General features: G+C 44.5%; 1 protein-coding gene across 1 annotated transcript in view; it reads left to right on the forward strand.

Moving 5' to 3' along the window:
* LOC147889770 (DNA-directed RNA polymerases IV and V subunit 2-like) overlaps nucleotides 1-16306 on the forward strand; it is a 94201-nt gene that overhangs the window by 23361 nt on the left and 54534 nt on the right. The window contains exon 4 of the mRNA XM_087391922.1: nucleotides 12329-13287. Within this exon, the coding sequence (XP_087248048.1) occupies nucleotides 12329-13287 (959 nt within the window). The remainder of the gene's footprint in view (nucleotides 1-12328; nucleotides 13288-16306) is intronic.

A 16306-nucleotide genomic window follows, 5' to 3' on the forward strand; every position in this document is an offset into this window, starting at 1 on the left:
AGTTGTAAAAGCCAAAAGAATCTCTCTTAGTACAAAAGGAATAGGTGAACCCTATATGTGGATCTCAAACCAAACTCAGCTAACCTAGGTGGCATACTAACTGAGCCACTAACTAGAGTACATAAAGATAGATGTCATCCAGCTATTATTCATGGGCGGTGTACCAACCGCATCTATAGCTAACAAGTCGGTGACATAAATGCACAATGGTCACCTTGGCATATCACGAGTGGAGCTCGATATCTTAACACTCCCCCTTGAGCTCAATCCCAATTTTTACACACCAAGCAGGTCTCTGAACTTATGCAGCTTCTCTGTGCCCAATGCCTTCGTGAATATGTCAGCTACCTGATCCTCTGTGCTGACATAAATTAGATCAATAAAACCTACTAGAATCTTCTCTCGCACATAATGATAATGCATCTCAATGTGCTTTGTTCTAGCATGATAGACTGGGTTATTTGCCAAGTGTATACTGCTCATGTTGTCACAATAAATGACAACTGGCTCACTGATGCATATCATAAAGTAGCTTACCCAACTAAGCTACCTCACATGCAGCCATTGCTGCACCCCTGTACTCAGCCTCTGTGCTCGACAAGGCAACTGTGGGCTGTTTCTTGCTGCTCCAAGTGATTGTATCACTCCCAAAAGAGAATACATATCCACTGGTAGATCGTCTATCAGAAATACTGCCAGCCTAATCAGCATCAGTGTATCCATGTAACTGTATCTGAACCCCAGTCTCATAAAATAGTCCATACTGCAATGTGGACTTCACATACCTCAGTATGCGTCTAGCCGCATCCAAATGCGGTTTCCTTGGAGCTTGCATAAACTGACTTACCAACCCAACATCATAGCTCAAATCTGGCTTGGTAATAGTCATATAAATAAAACTTCCTACTATGCGTCTGTACATAGTAGGGTATTCCAGAAGCTCACTTGCATGTGCGCTCAACTTCACATTCTGCTTTAAAGAAACTGAAATAGGCTTACAGCCTGCCATCCCATATTTGGACAACATATCCAATCCATATTGCCTCTGCAAGAGCCATATCTCACTTGTGGATCTAATCACCTCAATGCCCAAGAAATAACGCAGCTCTCTCAAATCCTTTATCTCAAACTTCTGCTTCAATAGCATTTTCACATGAAGGATATCTTCATCACTATCACCTGTGATGATCAAATCATCAACATAGATGACAAGCAGCATAATGCCTTTCTCTGTATGTCTCACATAAAGTGAGAACTCTGCCTTGGAAATGTGAAAGCCAATAGTGACAAGATACTGTCCTATCTTGTCAGACCATGATCTGGGTGCTTGCTTCAAGCCATACAAGGCTTTCTTCAACCTGCAAACAAACTCAGGATGAACAGCATGCACATAATCTGGTGGCTGCTCCATATAGACCTCTTCTTGCAAATCACCATGCAAGAAGGCATTCTTTACATCCATCTGATGTAAAGACCATCTCTTTGATGTAGCCATAGCAATGACTGCTCTTATAGTTGACATCCTTGCAACCGGATTGAATGTTTCTTCATAATCATTGCCATATGTCTGTGCATACTCCTTGACAACTAATCTTGCCTTGTATCTACTCACAGAACCATCTACATTGTGGTTCACCTTATAAACCCACTTGCGGCCAATTGCATTCTTGTCTTTAGGCAAAGGCATCAATTCCCATGTAGCATTTGCTTCCAAGGAAACCATTTCTTCATCCACGGCTTTCTCCCATTTTTCTTTTCCCATGCTTGCTCAAAAGAAGTGGGTTCTGGTTCGTGTATCACTTTGACCATATAGGCATAGTGAATGGCTGTAAATCCATCATATTTCAGCCTATCCACAAGATACTTAAGTATGTGTGGGTGTGTGGATTTGTATGTGTGAGAGCATATTTTTATACTATGGTCTACACCCACTGTTAGGCGTTGATGACATCAGTGGGGATGTCATAGTAGCTAGTCCTTGCTATGCATGATGGAGTTTATGGTTTTCAACCTTGTGAGTGACTATCATGAGATTGAAACTACACTACGTTGTGTTTTTAAAGGATGAGTTTGGGAATGTTCTTGGATTCATCTAGATATATGCTTCTGTTGTATTAGTGGACATGCAAATTTCACCTTGTGAAGTTTTCGTCCAAGTTTGGCCTGCTGGTATTGTGATAATTCTTTCTATCTTAAATGGTGCGTTGCCCTATCAGCTAGATTTAGATTTAGATTTAGATGCTCGTTGGGGAGAGACTAAAATGAAAACGTTTAGACTTCACAAGCAGTTGTAGCTTGATTGAAGAGATTTTGGACTACCTTTTGATTAGCCTTCTCCTTTAGTGCTAGCCTTCGTCATGGCTGAGTCTGCACTTCACCTCCGGAGTGCTGACAGAAACTCAGTACGAAGACTTTGTATAAATGGATGCTCAAGTATGTATGGGTGTGTGGATTTGTATGTATGAGAGCATATTTTTATACTATGGTCTACACCCACTGTTGGGCGCTGATGACGTCAGTGGGGATGTCATAGTAGCTAGTCCCTGCTATGCATGATGGAGTTTATGGTTTTCAACCTTGTGAGTGACTATCATGAGATTGAAACTGCACTATGTTGTGTTTTTAAAGGATAAGTTTGGGAATGTTCTTGGATTCATCTAGGTATATGCTTCTGCCATATTAGCGGACATGCAAATTTCACCTTGTGAAGTTTTCGTCCAAGTTGCGACCTGCTGGTATTGTGATAATTCTTTCTATCTTAAATGGTGCGTTGCCCTATCAGCTAGATTTAGATTTAGATGCTCGTTGGGGAGAGACTAAAATGAAAACGTTTAGACTTCACAAGCAGTTGTAGCTTGATTGAAGATATTTTGGACTACCTTTTGATTAGCCTTCTCCTTTAGTGCTAGCCTTCATCATGGCTGAGTCTGCCCTTCACCTCCGGAGTGCTGACAGAAACTCAGTACGAAGACTTTGTATAAATCGATGCTCAAGTATGTGTGGGTATTTGGATTTGTATGTGTGAGAGCATATTTTTATACTATGGTCTACACCCACTTTTGGGCGCTGATGACGTCAGTGGGGATGTCATAGTAGCTAGTCCCTGCTATGCATGATGGAGTTTATGGTTTTCAACCTTGTGAGTGACTATCATGAGATTGAAACTGCACTATGTTGTGTTTTTAAAGGATGAGTTTGGGAATGTTCTTAGATTCATCTAGGTATATCCACAAGATACTTCTGGTAGACCTGCGTAAAATAGGCTCACTACCAGGTGCTCTCAGAACATCCCTTGTCTTCCTTACTTCAGGTGTAACAACAGAAGGAATACCCAACTCATCATCAAGGCTCTGTTCTGAGCCACTGGATTCACCATCCACATAAGAGTGACTTGCATTTACAACAACCATGGGCTGATCTACTTTCTTTTTTCCCTTTCGTGATACTTGCATACCACTATCTGCATTGCTTTGAGGAGATTCTCCTGATCTCAATCTGCTTGTCCATGGCGAAGTATGTGAACCACTTCTAGAGGACACTACAGGTTCACTAATATTTTGTGATTGTTGCTGTGAATTCTGTACAGCATTACCATTTTGTGCATCTACATCATCAATCACATTTATGGTTTATACCAGTTGCTCATCTCATAAAAAACATCTTTGCTCACTGTAAACTTACGAGTAGAAGGGTTATAGCATCTATACCCTTTCTGCTGCAGAGAATAACCAATAAAGATGCACTTCCCAGCTTTTGGATCCAACTTGGATCCCAACTCATCTGGCACATGAACATAGGCAATGCAACAAAAAACTTTCAAATGAGAAATATCTGGTTTCCTACAAGTATATCTCTCCTCTGGCGTTATGCCATGTATTGCTGCAGTGGGAGTCCTGTTCATTATGTAGACTGCTGTAGCAACTGCTTCAGCGCAATAATAATCTGGCAGATTCTGTAAAAAACGCTGATTGTAGGAGGAACTCCCCGTTTGCTGCTGCCCGCCCAGCCCCCGCTCCCTAGCTGCCTGGCCGCGCAGGCCCCTTGGCAGCCCCTGCTCCCTAGCTGCTTGGCTGCGCAGGCCCCCTGGCAGCACTACGCTCCCTAGCTGCATGGCCGCGCAGGCCCCTTGGCAGCACCCAGCTCACAGGTCACCTGCGCCCTGTTGCCTCGGCCGTGCAGGCCTTTGGCCCTGCGCCCTGCTGCCTCGGTGGCGCAGGCCCCCTAGGCAGCGTCCTGCTCCGGTTGCCCCCCCACTTCAGCCTGAATTTCGTGCCCCCCCCCCTTCAGCCTGCTGTCCTGGCCGTGCCAGGCCACCTTTCAGGCCCTCTCCCTTGCTGTTTGCCTGCCCCTCCCTTGCTTCAGGTTAGGCAGTTTCAGGGCCCTCTCTGGGACTGTTCGACTTGTGTTCCGGGGAGCTGAGATCCTGGGCTGTTTTCAGGCATTGGTGGAGCTGTCTGCTTCAGCACTGAGCGACCTGTTTGCATCCCATGCAGGCTGAAGATCGGAGCATTCTTTTTACAGGTTTCTTTGGGGTTTTACTTGTGGTTGGTTGCGAGTTCTTGGTGGGTATTTTCAGCAGAGGTAGCTCCTCCCCTCAGGATAGCGTAAGCTGAGACAATGGAGGACATTTATGCCACTCCCATCGTCGAACCTGAGGAGATTGAAGTCACAGTTTCTTTTCCTCCCGACATTGTGCAGATGATTGAGGTAGCAGAGGAGGGTTTTCGTTTGACACACATCATTGGCTTTCTACCCGGTAGAGGCCAACAGTTACGTGATTGGGTGTACACCAGCATGGCCTCTTTGGGTGTCTAAGTTACGGTTTTCCGATTGCTTGGCAGAGGGTACTTTTCTTTTGGCTTTTAGTCTGCAGAGCAGGCTCAAAGAGTACTTATGAGCTCACCGATTCAGTCTCAGAGCAGAGTCATCCATTTGTGGCCTTGGCGGAAGCACTTAAGTTCCACTTCCCCTGGACCGAGACAGGTCTCCTTTTGGATCCTTTTCCCTAGAGTTCTTGATGAGGTCAGCTCTTGTCGCAGAGCTGTGGAGCATATGGCTAGTGTGGCAGGTACAGTCATCGCTTCAGGTGCTAGACTTTCCTATGCTCAATCACTTACTGGCACAGGGGTTACGAGGGTCAAACTCATTGTAGATTTCCCCCCTCCTCGACCTTTGCCTACTTTGATTTTGTACTCCACTGGAGATGGGGTCCAGATACAGCAGAGGGTTTTGTACGAGGGTCTTCCTAATCAGTGTCTTTTTTGTCGAAAGAGAGGTCACTTTATTAGGGATTGCCCCAGTCGTCGGCATCGATCAGAGACTCCGGATACATTTGATCCTTCAAGTGACCCAAAACCTACAGCTCAGCCTTCAGGGGTCTCTGAGCCTACTTCGACTCATTCAGTAGAGCGAGAGGAGATTCCTCTGGGGGAGCCTCTAGTGAACTCGGAGGACTTGGAGGTGCCTCCAGCGGAACAGATTTCACGGAGAGCTCAGAGGAGACGGAGACAGAGGGAGAGTCAGCAGTATGAGTAGCCTCCAGGGGCCTCTGAGCATGCTTCGACTCATTCAGCAGAGCGAGAGGAGACTTTTTTGGGGGGGCCTCCAGTGCCTCCAGTGGAATAGCTTTCACGGAGAGCTCGAAGGAGACGGAGATAGAGGGAGAGTCAGCGGTACGAGCAGCCCCAGGTACGAGCTCACAGTTGGCAGAGAGTTGAGACATGTGTGCAGGAGACCGCGGAAAGGGGAGATACAGAGGACCATCCGTAGGCAGGTCTTGACACTGTGCAGGAGATGGTAGCTCAGGGAGTTGAGACACATGTGCAGGAGACCCCGGAAAGGGGAGATGCAGAGGACCATCCGCAGGTAGGGCCTCACACTGTGCAGGAGACAGTAGCTCAAAATTTGATGACTCTTGACACTTCTACCCCGGAGGTTCATTTATTGGTTTCTGAGACAATTATCCAGAAGAGGCTGTGGACACGGTGATGGAGGCCTCTTCACAGTAGTCCAGTGAGAGAGAGGTATTTCACGACACAGGTCAGAGTCACAACCCGTCCCAGGATTTCATGCGCCTGTATGAGGTTCCCTTGAGACCTCTCTCTCTTCCCTGTCGTACAGTACCTTTTTTTGTTGCTATGAGGAGCGTCCTCTCAGACACCCCTCCCAGTACAGCCTCGTCCTCGTAGCTTTTCACTCCTGGTTTATCCAGATCTTTTGCGCGTGCGGTCATAGGTTTCGCTCAGTACCCAGACAAGCGTGAGAGTTGGGAGATCCTAGCAGATGAGATTGAGCGAGATTTTCAGTCACCTTTGCATACAGGCACTTCGTCGTAGATTCTTCCTCTCCCTCTTACCTATTCCATGTGTAGAGTTAGGACGGCTCAGCCTTTTTCAGCTCTTCAGACTCCTAGACCTGACCCCAGGATGGTTGACAGAGATCTACCCGTTGAGTTTTGGTCCTTTTTGGCTCGAGGGGTCTCTACAGACTCCCTCACTAGATTGGAACTTCTCCCGGTATTTTATCGACGGTCAGAGGAGGTAGAGGAATACTTGGGATCTATTACTCTATCCAGAGAGGGACACATTCTTCGTTTCGCCACAGGTAGCTTTCGTTCTCGGGGAAACGAAAGCTGGTCAGCTGAGCTACTTGACAGCGAGATCGATAGACAGCTTTTGAGCATGACTCAGTTTTCATCGGTTCATCGTATTGTCGGCTCACAGATTCATTCTTGCCCTAGGACTCTTCGACCTGGCTTTGGTGGCAGGGCCTTTCTGTTTCTGTTCTTTGAGGTTCAGGGAGACTTTGATTTGCCCAGGAGTGCTGGTTGGTTTGACTTTCAGCTCCTCAGTCCGCGCCAGAGTATTATTCCCTTGGATGGAGCCATTTTACATGAGTTGGGGCAGATTTGGAGCTTGATCAGAGACCGACTTTGGATTGTGCCGTCAAAGAGAGTCATTTGTGCTGCTGCCACTGGCATCCCATCACTTCCATCCGATGTCTAGGCTGTCCATCATTTCTTGGAATGTGAGAGGACTGAACGGTCGCAGATTTATTTCAGATGCAGATTGTCCTATATCCGGAGTTCCTAGATTGCAGTTGCTTAGGGACTCCCTTTGATTTATTTCCTCAGGGTCCCCTCTAGACATTGTGCTTATCCAAGAGCATAAGCTCTCCCAGGATAGGATTGATAGATGCAGATCCTTACTCAGAGGACAGAGCCAGACATATTGGAGCCCAGCGGATGGTACGAGGGGAGGAGTCTGCATTTCAGTTTCAGCCAGGTGGGCCCCAGAGATCACCCAAGAGGGTACACTAGTGGAGAGCAGGGCATGCTATGTTATTCTTCAGATTAAGAGCACAGCAGTTGGTGTTCTCAATGTGTATGCTCCCACGGATCCAGCCCACAGACATGCATTTTGGAGACAGCTCAGAGAGTCCCTTCCTTAGGCAGACACTCCTGAGGAAGGCTTGGTTGACAGAGGACACTCCTGAGGATTAGGGCTGGTTGATGTGGGTCTCTTCAGACGGATCCTCATCGACTTGTTGAGATCACTTCTGATTTCTATTCCACTCTTTACACCGCCGATCTAGTCACCGAGGAGATGATCAGAGCCAGAGAGGAGATTTGGAGTCATGTCCCCCAGATGGTCTCAGACAGGATGAGTCATGTTTTGGATAGCACGCTATCACTCCTGGAGATCACAGATGCGTTACATGAGCTGCCCAGAGATAGATGCCCAGGGGAGGATGGTCTGTCATCCCTTCTTTTTAGAGCTCTCTGGGATACGATTGGACCTCATCTACTTTCTGCCTTTTCAGAGGCTCTCGATACAGGATCTTTGCGTGAGGCATTATGCACAGGTATGATTTTCTCATCCCAAAAGGGGGAGACAAGACAGTCCTATGTAATTGGAGACCCATTACACTTTTAGGGACAGCCTATAAGATCCTAGCGAAGACCCTGGCCCTTCGTTTAAAGCCTATGCTGCCAGATATCATCAGAGCTACTCAGAGAGGATTTGTCCAAGATAGGAGTAACTTGGATAATATCTTTACTTTTTGGGAGGCCACTCACTGGGTGAAGGAGAGTCAGCAGGAGATTGCAGTTCTCCTTCTCGAGTTTGAGAAGGCCTATGACAGGGTGGACTGGGGTTTCTTGGAGGGCACTATGAGGAGGCTAGGCTTCAGTGATAGATGGATTTTATGGGTCTCCTCACTTTACTCTCACTCTTCTAGCAGGATGGTGGTCTGTGGAGACAGAGGACCGGCTTTTCAGCTATCCAGATCGGTACGACAGGGATGCCCGCTTGCACCTTACCTTTTCCTTTTCGTAGCGGAGGCTATGGGATACTTTATGCAGGCTATCAATCATGGCACTTTTGGGCCTTCATCTGCCTATCCGACAGGAGTAGGAGCTTCTGGACACTGAGTTTGGTGCTGATACGGCACTGGCAGTCAGAGGAGATGCAAATAGTCTTGCTACTGCTGCAGATGCAATTGACAAGTTCTGCCTAGCCTCAGGGGGACTTGTCAATTGGAACAAATCAAAAGGCATCTGGACTGGAGCTCAGCAGGATACCCCAGCATGGGGAGGAGACAGAGGCTTTGTATGGATACCCAGAGGCACCTCCACGAGATATCTAGGCTTCCAAGTTGGGATTGAGGTGTTCCCGACGCAACAGTTTGCCCCAGTTCTTGAGAGTATCCGGAGAAAGCTAGCCTACTGGAGTACGGCTAGACTCTCTTTGGTCGAAAGAGTGCTGATACTCAACCAGGTTCTACTAGCGACTATGTGGTATGTTGCGTCATGTTGGTGCTTTCGTGCTGACTCGATTCGTCAGGTGAGGAGATTGCTTCGGAACTTTCTGTGGAGTGGTGGGGATGGTTCTGAGGACACTAGGGCCAGAGTTTCATGGGATACTATCACTTTACCTTTCTCGTAGGGAGGACTTGGGGTTCTTGATCCAGAGATGTAGAGCAGAGCCCTTTTCGTCAAACTTCTTGTTAGAGGTTTGACTCCAGGAGATCAGCCGTGGAAGCAGTTCCTACTACATGGGATTCACCAGTGCACCCCTAGAGCAACAGGTTAGTGGGCATGTAGAGTCAGTTGGAGCTTCCTGACGGACCAGCATTCTCAGCCTTCCTCACCACTTGTGAAAAGGATTAATTTAAGTCACTGTACATTAACATGACCAATGCGTTTATGTCAGATATCAATATCTACGACTACACCGGTCCCATGTGTAAACATTGTTGCACTTAATTCGGGCATGTCTGCATCCAGCGTAAACATCTTGCCCTTCTTTCCTTTTACTATTAAGCGACCTTTATTTTTCATATCCTTAACAAAGCATCCATGAGAATTAAATCTGACTTGCAAGCCCTGCTCAACCATTTGACCAACAGAAATTAGGTTCTTAGTGATATTCGGTACATGAAATACATCAGACATGTATTTCTTTTTCCCATCCTGCATAGACAAAGGATTTTTACCAATCTGCACAATAGGATGTGCAGTATCATTACTAGTCTCCATAAATCCAGGTCTTTCCATTTTCCTTGCATTCTGCATTCATTCTGCATGACCTGCCATGTGGTTTGACGCACCTGACTCAACATACCACACATCATTGCTTTCTTCTACACTTGTCACAGAATTGGTCATGTGCTGCACCATAAACAAATGCTCATTTCTGTCATTACTCTGTCTACTAGAGGATGCATAATTGCCTTGCTGCAATTTTTCATTCATGATGTCATTCTGCTTTTTGTAGCAGTCTTTAGCCATATGACCCATTTTACCACAGTAGTAGCATTGAACATAGTTGTTTGCATTTTGGCCTCTCTGCCATCGACCTCTTTGGCTCCCCTTGTCTCGAAAGTTACCACGTCCTCCTCCATAGGACTGGTTTTCTTGAATTTGCAGCATATTTTGATTTCTGCCACTGTCTCCAGATCGGCTGCCTCTACCTCTGTCAGCATTTGAGTAGAAGACAGTTTCTTTTGAAGTTCCTCCTGAAGGAGATGTATTACCATTTCTTTGCTCTTCAGAAATTAGAAGAGCAATCAACTTCTCAAAATCAGGAAATTTTTCACGGACGGCAATGGATGTCTGGAATTGTGCATAATGCTTTCCTAGACCATTCAAGGTTACAAAAACTAAATCATCATCTTCCACTGGTAACCCAATGGAAGCAAGTGCATGTGCAATCTTCTTCACCTTCATGTGGTAGTCATTGATGCTCATATTTTCTCTCTGCACATTATGAACTCCTCCTTGAGCTGCATTTTTTTGGCTTGCGTATTTGTACTGTACATTCTTGTCAAAGTATCCCACGTCTCCTTCGGTGTGCTTGCATCCTGAATATGCACAATCATAGAATCTGAAATACTGATAGACACCCAGTACATAACTTTTTTGGCTCTTTCATGCCATCCTTTAAATGCTTGCAACTTCTGTTGATTGGGAACATTAGAAATAACTGGTTCTTGTTCAGCTCTAGTAATGAACTCCCAATAGCCTTTTCCCTTAAGGAAATTCGCCATTCTAAACTTCCATGCTTAGAAGTTGTTGTTGTCAAGCTTTTCAGTGACTATCTGTGAAAGAGCATCAGACGCCATTACAGAACACTGCAAAAATATTCTGTCACTGCAAAAAACACAACTTGTATCTCACAAGGGCAAATATGCAAAACTGACGAAAGTGGTATTTGACCACACAGTCACTTCCTAGTGACGATTTTGCATCAATAGGCAATAAAAATGATTCTGTCACTCCTAATATCTCTGCGCACAGGCATACGATGCAATTTCTGCGGTAACTTTTCACCGATCTGCGAAACAGTGGTCGCACAGCAAGAAATAGGACACTTTTCTGGTGCCTGCGGAAAACTTCCGCCACCGAAACGGGCCCCGTAGCATATACTATCCTCTCGTCACACCGCGAAGGGCGTCCCAATTTGAGATAGTGCACTCTTACACTTTCCAGCTGTGCTACTTGCAGAGATTTGCTTCCAAACTCGAAAAAGGGAAGCAACACTGATCCTCTTATCAAGACACTGCGAACTTGGTTTGCTTTCGTGAGCTCCTTACCACGAACCAAGCTTTGATACCATGTGAAAAGAGTGGGAGAGAAGTAAGGAGTCTCACTTGCAGCTTTCTCACATACATAGTGGGGGAATACACACAAAGGTGGAGGCTGAAAATAGTTTTCCTCTTCTTAGTTGTAAAGGCCAAAAGAATCTCTCTTAGTACAAAAGGAATAGGTGAACCCTATATGTGGGTCTCAAACCAAACTCAGCTAACCTAGGTGGCATACTAACTGAGCCACTAACTAGAGTACATAAAGATAGCTATCATCCAGCTATTATTCATGGGCAGTATACCAACAACATTTGCAGCTAACAAGTCGGTGACATAAATGCACAATGGTCACCCTAGCATATCACGAGTGGAGCTCGATATCTCAACAAATGGACCCCTTATTTGGTAAGTAAAGAGTCTAGGATGTCCAGACTCCATTGTGTGCAAAAATTGCCAAGAGAAAATCAAGCAATATGAAGAGGTAGCACAAACTATGAGAAAGATCTTGTAAGGGCATTTAAATCCTTATAGCCTTTTGCTATCATAACATTTTAGGTTTATGGGATATTACCCAAGAGTAGAGTCTCTTTTGTGAAAGTAGCATACTTATGCATCTACAGGGCTAGTGGCTGCTCTTAGAGCAAGTTCTTAATGTTGAGTTGTCCAAGCAATGCGCTCTCTTCTTGTTTAAGATAAACAGTAAATAAGTAATTACTGCCCCCCACTTTGTGACTTGGCTAAGATACTAGAGGTGGCTGTCTTCCCACTCATGCTTTAATTCTACAATTTCGCATTCTAATTCTTTGCTTTTCCTCTTCCTCTCACTAATTGACATCTTATGTCCTTAAAGAAATTAAGGACATCGTATAAAATGATATGGGGAACAACGCTTTTACTTGCAGACTCTTTTGTTTATTCGTTCTCAAATGCAACTGCAATCATCTGGAAAAATCCATGTTTGCTTATTTCCAAAGATGTACATAGTTTTTTAACAGAAAAGTGATATATTCCATTCAAAACGAATCATACAACAGGTGGGAGAGAAAGTACTCTATCCCTAGCCTCAACAATGTGGCAAAAAAGCCATGGTGGTGGTCTAAAATGCCGCGACATCCCAAAAGGGGTCAAATAGATGTAAATAGTTTTTGCGTAGATCTAGATGTTTAAAGTTCATCAGATGCAAAATTTTAGGCTCATTTGTTATTCTATAACATTTTCCAACTCATATATATATTCATTACAGGTCTTAATAGCTCAAGAAGTGCGTTGTAAACGGCTTTGGTGCTCTCGTATGAAAGAAGATAAAGGGTTCTATGCAAAGTTTACAATCCCAAGCAAGGGGTTTTTATTGTCTTCCTCACAGATACTTGTGTATTTGAGATATGATCAAGGTCTGGGCAAGAAAAAGCAAGGTGATTTTCAACATAGAATACCCTTCATATCAGTCAAACTCCCTTATTTTAAAAGTGAAATCAATGCAGTGATTGTGTTTCGTGCACTTGGAGTAAGTGACAAAGGTTTAATGGAGATGATAGGCTTGAATATGCATGATGGCGAGATGTTTGATCTGATTCGCCCCTCATTGGAAGCTGCAAATGCAATGATGGATGATTTGGCATTGAATAATAAAGCAGTAGACCAAACTTTCAATGACCCAATGAAACATACTGCCTTGGAGCTGTTGGGAAGGATTCCTAAGTATGGTACTGAAGATGTAGAAGAATCATCCAAAGTCCTTGACAGATGTCTCTTCCCAAATTCAAGTGGAAAGAAGAAAGCTATGCTCCTTGGCTATCTAGTTAGCTCTGTATTAAAATGTTCTCTAGGTAGGCAACGGGAAGAGAGTAAGGATGACTTGAGAAACAAAAGGCTGGAACTGGTTGGGGACCTGTTTGAATTTCAGCTAAAAAAGATTATGTATGGATTCAATAGGGACCTTCAAACTAGTCTCCAGAAATTGCTGGTCAAAAATGGTCACCTCAATCTACAGAGTCACAGTTTTGATGCCTCAAACATTACAAAGGGATTCGAAAGTGCCTTTGCAACAGGAAATTGGGCTCAGCCTGCCGAAAGAAAGAACTTGAAGGCAAGTGGACTGGTTGTACCACTTGACCGAAAAAATCCAATGGCAACGTTGAGCCATCTCCGACAGTCAGAGATGCAAGCTAACTTTGCAGCAAAATTAGGAGAAGCACGCTATCCGTAAGTAGAGAATTTACTACTCACTGAGCTACAGTAATGTTGTTTTTTAATAATAGCAGCTCTATCATTAGAATAACTTGAGAAATGTCATGGATCAGCGAAAAGCATGGTGTTTTGGTAAAAGAGGAGTTGGATTGATAGTATCCAAGTGACAATCATCCATTTCTGTAAGCCTGTCATGTAGTTCATATTTAAGTCTTTGTGATCTTTCCAAGAACTGTTACCAGAAGTAAATGTATGTGCTTTCTTGAGTTGACAAGTAGAAAATATTCTCCTGAAAAAGGAACCTTTCATTCATGTTACATAGAGCAGGCACCTTAAACAATCATAGTTTTTCTATTCTAGAAGCACCTTTTCCTTGCAGAACACTTGTAAGCATATTGAGTCAGCTTTCCCTCTTCTTCATGCTTGGGGCCTGCTGGGGATGTGCTAGCCTGTCTATCCTTATTTTGAAGCAGCAGTTCTGGAATAGGCAAGGAGGTGAAAGACTGTACCCCTACTTTCTGTGATGCGAAGGAAAAGACGACTAGAGTAGACACATTAGGTGTTAGAAAGGTGGCATCCTCATGAGTAAAAAATGAATCATGGGTCCTTCAGAGCAAAGCTTTCTGCATCTGATTTCCTTATTCCTGAATCTTTCCACCATATATGGATAAAAGTGTTTGATATTTGCAAGGATAAATGCCCCAATTATCATCCTGCATGTTGCACAGAATATCTGGTGTTGACAAAATGATATAATGTGGTTTAGAATTCTAGTATAGGTGTGCAGGGACCAACAGCAGGAGCAAGTCAAGTAAAAATAAATCAAGAGGGGAGATTCTGAAAAAAAGTTGACTCAAGCAGTAGAAACAAGGGATACACCATGTGACAGGGTTAACAATGGCAGGTCATTCTCAGAAACATCAAGGTACTGCAGTGCAAATGCAGTGAATAGTAATGCAAAGTTCCTGCTTTTTCTTTGGCTGCCTGGGAGCCACCCTTTTTTCCAGAGAAAAGAACAATCTATTAGAAAACTAATACAGGTCAACAATCTGTGAGGACCAAAAAAGCGATGCTAGCTGCCATGCAACCTGCTTCTCAGGATCCCAGCTCCTTGCCTAGGGTGTCCCAGAAGCAGGCCCAACAACCAGGGTGGAGGGCTATACAGCCAATGTAGTTGTGAGTTCTGAAAATATAGAAAGTAGGCCATGCCTTGCAGAAGTGCTCCTGCCTTTCAGCAGTCTTTGTAGGGCCCTCCATACCTTGCTCGTAGGTGGCTCTCAGGGTATATATGATACCATACCAGATATTTATGAGGGTGGATGCACAATGTGCCTTGCCTCCCCCCCCCCCCCCCCCCAATCATGGAGCTGCAACATGATACCCAGAAATTCCAGGACCGAATCCTAAATGTTTTGGAGGGTGATACTCAGTCCATCACAGATCCACAGGCAATCGGCTATTGTCTTAAGGTCCCCTGCTGCACACTAACGGCAAGGCCTATCTACCCTCACCTGCTCTAGGCATGGTCCAGGAAAAGTATAGAACTTTCTTTGGCAAAAGCTGGTCTATAGGCTGGTATGTAAGTATGTATGTATGTGCGCACACACACACACACACACACATTTTTGGTGAAAACTTTGAACGCTTTATATTACAAGATAGCTATCCCAAAACTAGGAAGCTGAAAAAGGCACATCAAGAGAAAATCTCCGTATAGGACCAATATACATCATAGTCTATGTAGTGAGTTTGCAGACGATCAAAGAGCGATCGTTGCAAAGAATGACTAAAGAAAACAAAAGTAGAAAAAATAGGATCACCAAAGACTCTGTGGTTTCTATCTTTCCAGAGAGTCCAGAGTGCTAAGTAGCGAACCTGGGTAAAGAACAACTCAAAATCTGGCCTTTGAGGATATATCCCAAAATCCCAGAAAAGCTTTCCAAAAGAAGAAGTGCAATCTTGAGATTTGAATTGGTGAAGGGGCATCAGGTGAATCTGTCATATGTCGTTTCATCAATACTGGAATACTCTGCCATATCCTATGTCTGGCATTATCTCTGGTAGGTGAGTCAGGATCTGTTTTAAAAGAAGGGAGGCATAAAAGGCTGAGCAATCCGCATGATGCATCAACATCTGTCTGCATAACTCCGTTAGAGTCAATAAACTGAGATACAATTTCTCTACCATGTCTCGAGCCAAAAGTAGAGAAAAAGTGTTTATGGACTCTTCCTCCCATTTGAATCTAGAAGGATTTTTGTGCATGAAAGGCATAGTTTTCTCTCTGATCTAACAAAATCTGCATGTGAGCCCTTGCTGCCATGGGCACTCTTGAATCCCACAACATCCATCGGCCTTTTCAGCTCTTCCTCTATAGGGCTGCGAACTGTTGGTGGAGGTCCCTCTCTTGCGTGAGAATCTCATGTCTTCTAGTGTTAGCAATCGTATGGTAAAAATCACTAACACTAGACATGGATGCTGCTGCATGTGAATGAGATGACACTGCACTCTGCACATATTTGTAAAACACCCTCTGTGAGGTCCTCCTTTGCATACAATGCATCTGGAGTCCTGATACTAGGAGAGAGGCACCTCACATGAGGCTCAAAAATCACAAAGAACCTCTAGACAATGATTAGAGGTGGCATTTGCAGCCTCCTATTCAACCACAAGAATAGGAGCAAATGTGGTAGAGTGTGAAAAGCAAAGTGCCTCTACCATTTGCAGCCTCCTATTCGACCACAAGAATAGGAGCAAATGTGGTAGAGTGTGAAAAGCAAAGTGCCTCTACCAATGTACTGGAATAGGAAGGCATTCCAAGCTACTAGACAATGATTAGAGGTGGCATTTGCAGCCTCCTATTCGACCACAAGAATAGGAGCAAATGTGGTAGAGTGTGAAAAGCAAAGTGCCTCTACCATTGTATTGGAATAGGAAGGCATTCCAAGCTACTCTTCCCAAAGAGTGAATGCCATCTTCTCTTCCTCCCTTTTTATTTGAAGACAACTCCACCATGTTAAAGTTCCCTCCAAATTCA

Source organism: Dipteris shenzhenensis, chromosome 20 (genome assembly GCF_047967505.1).
Source record: "Dipteris shenzhenensis isolate YYH24624 ecotype China chromosome 20, Dip_SZ_1.0, whole genome shotgun sequence".
Classification (NCBI taxonomy): Eukaryota; Viridiplantae; Streptophyta; class Polypodiopsida; order Gleicheniales; family Dipteridaceae; genus Dipteris; species Dipteris shenzhenensis.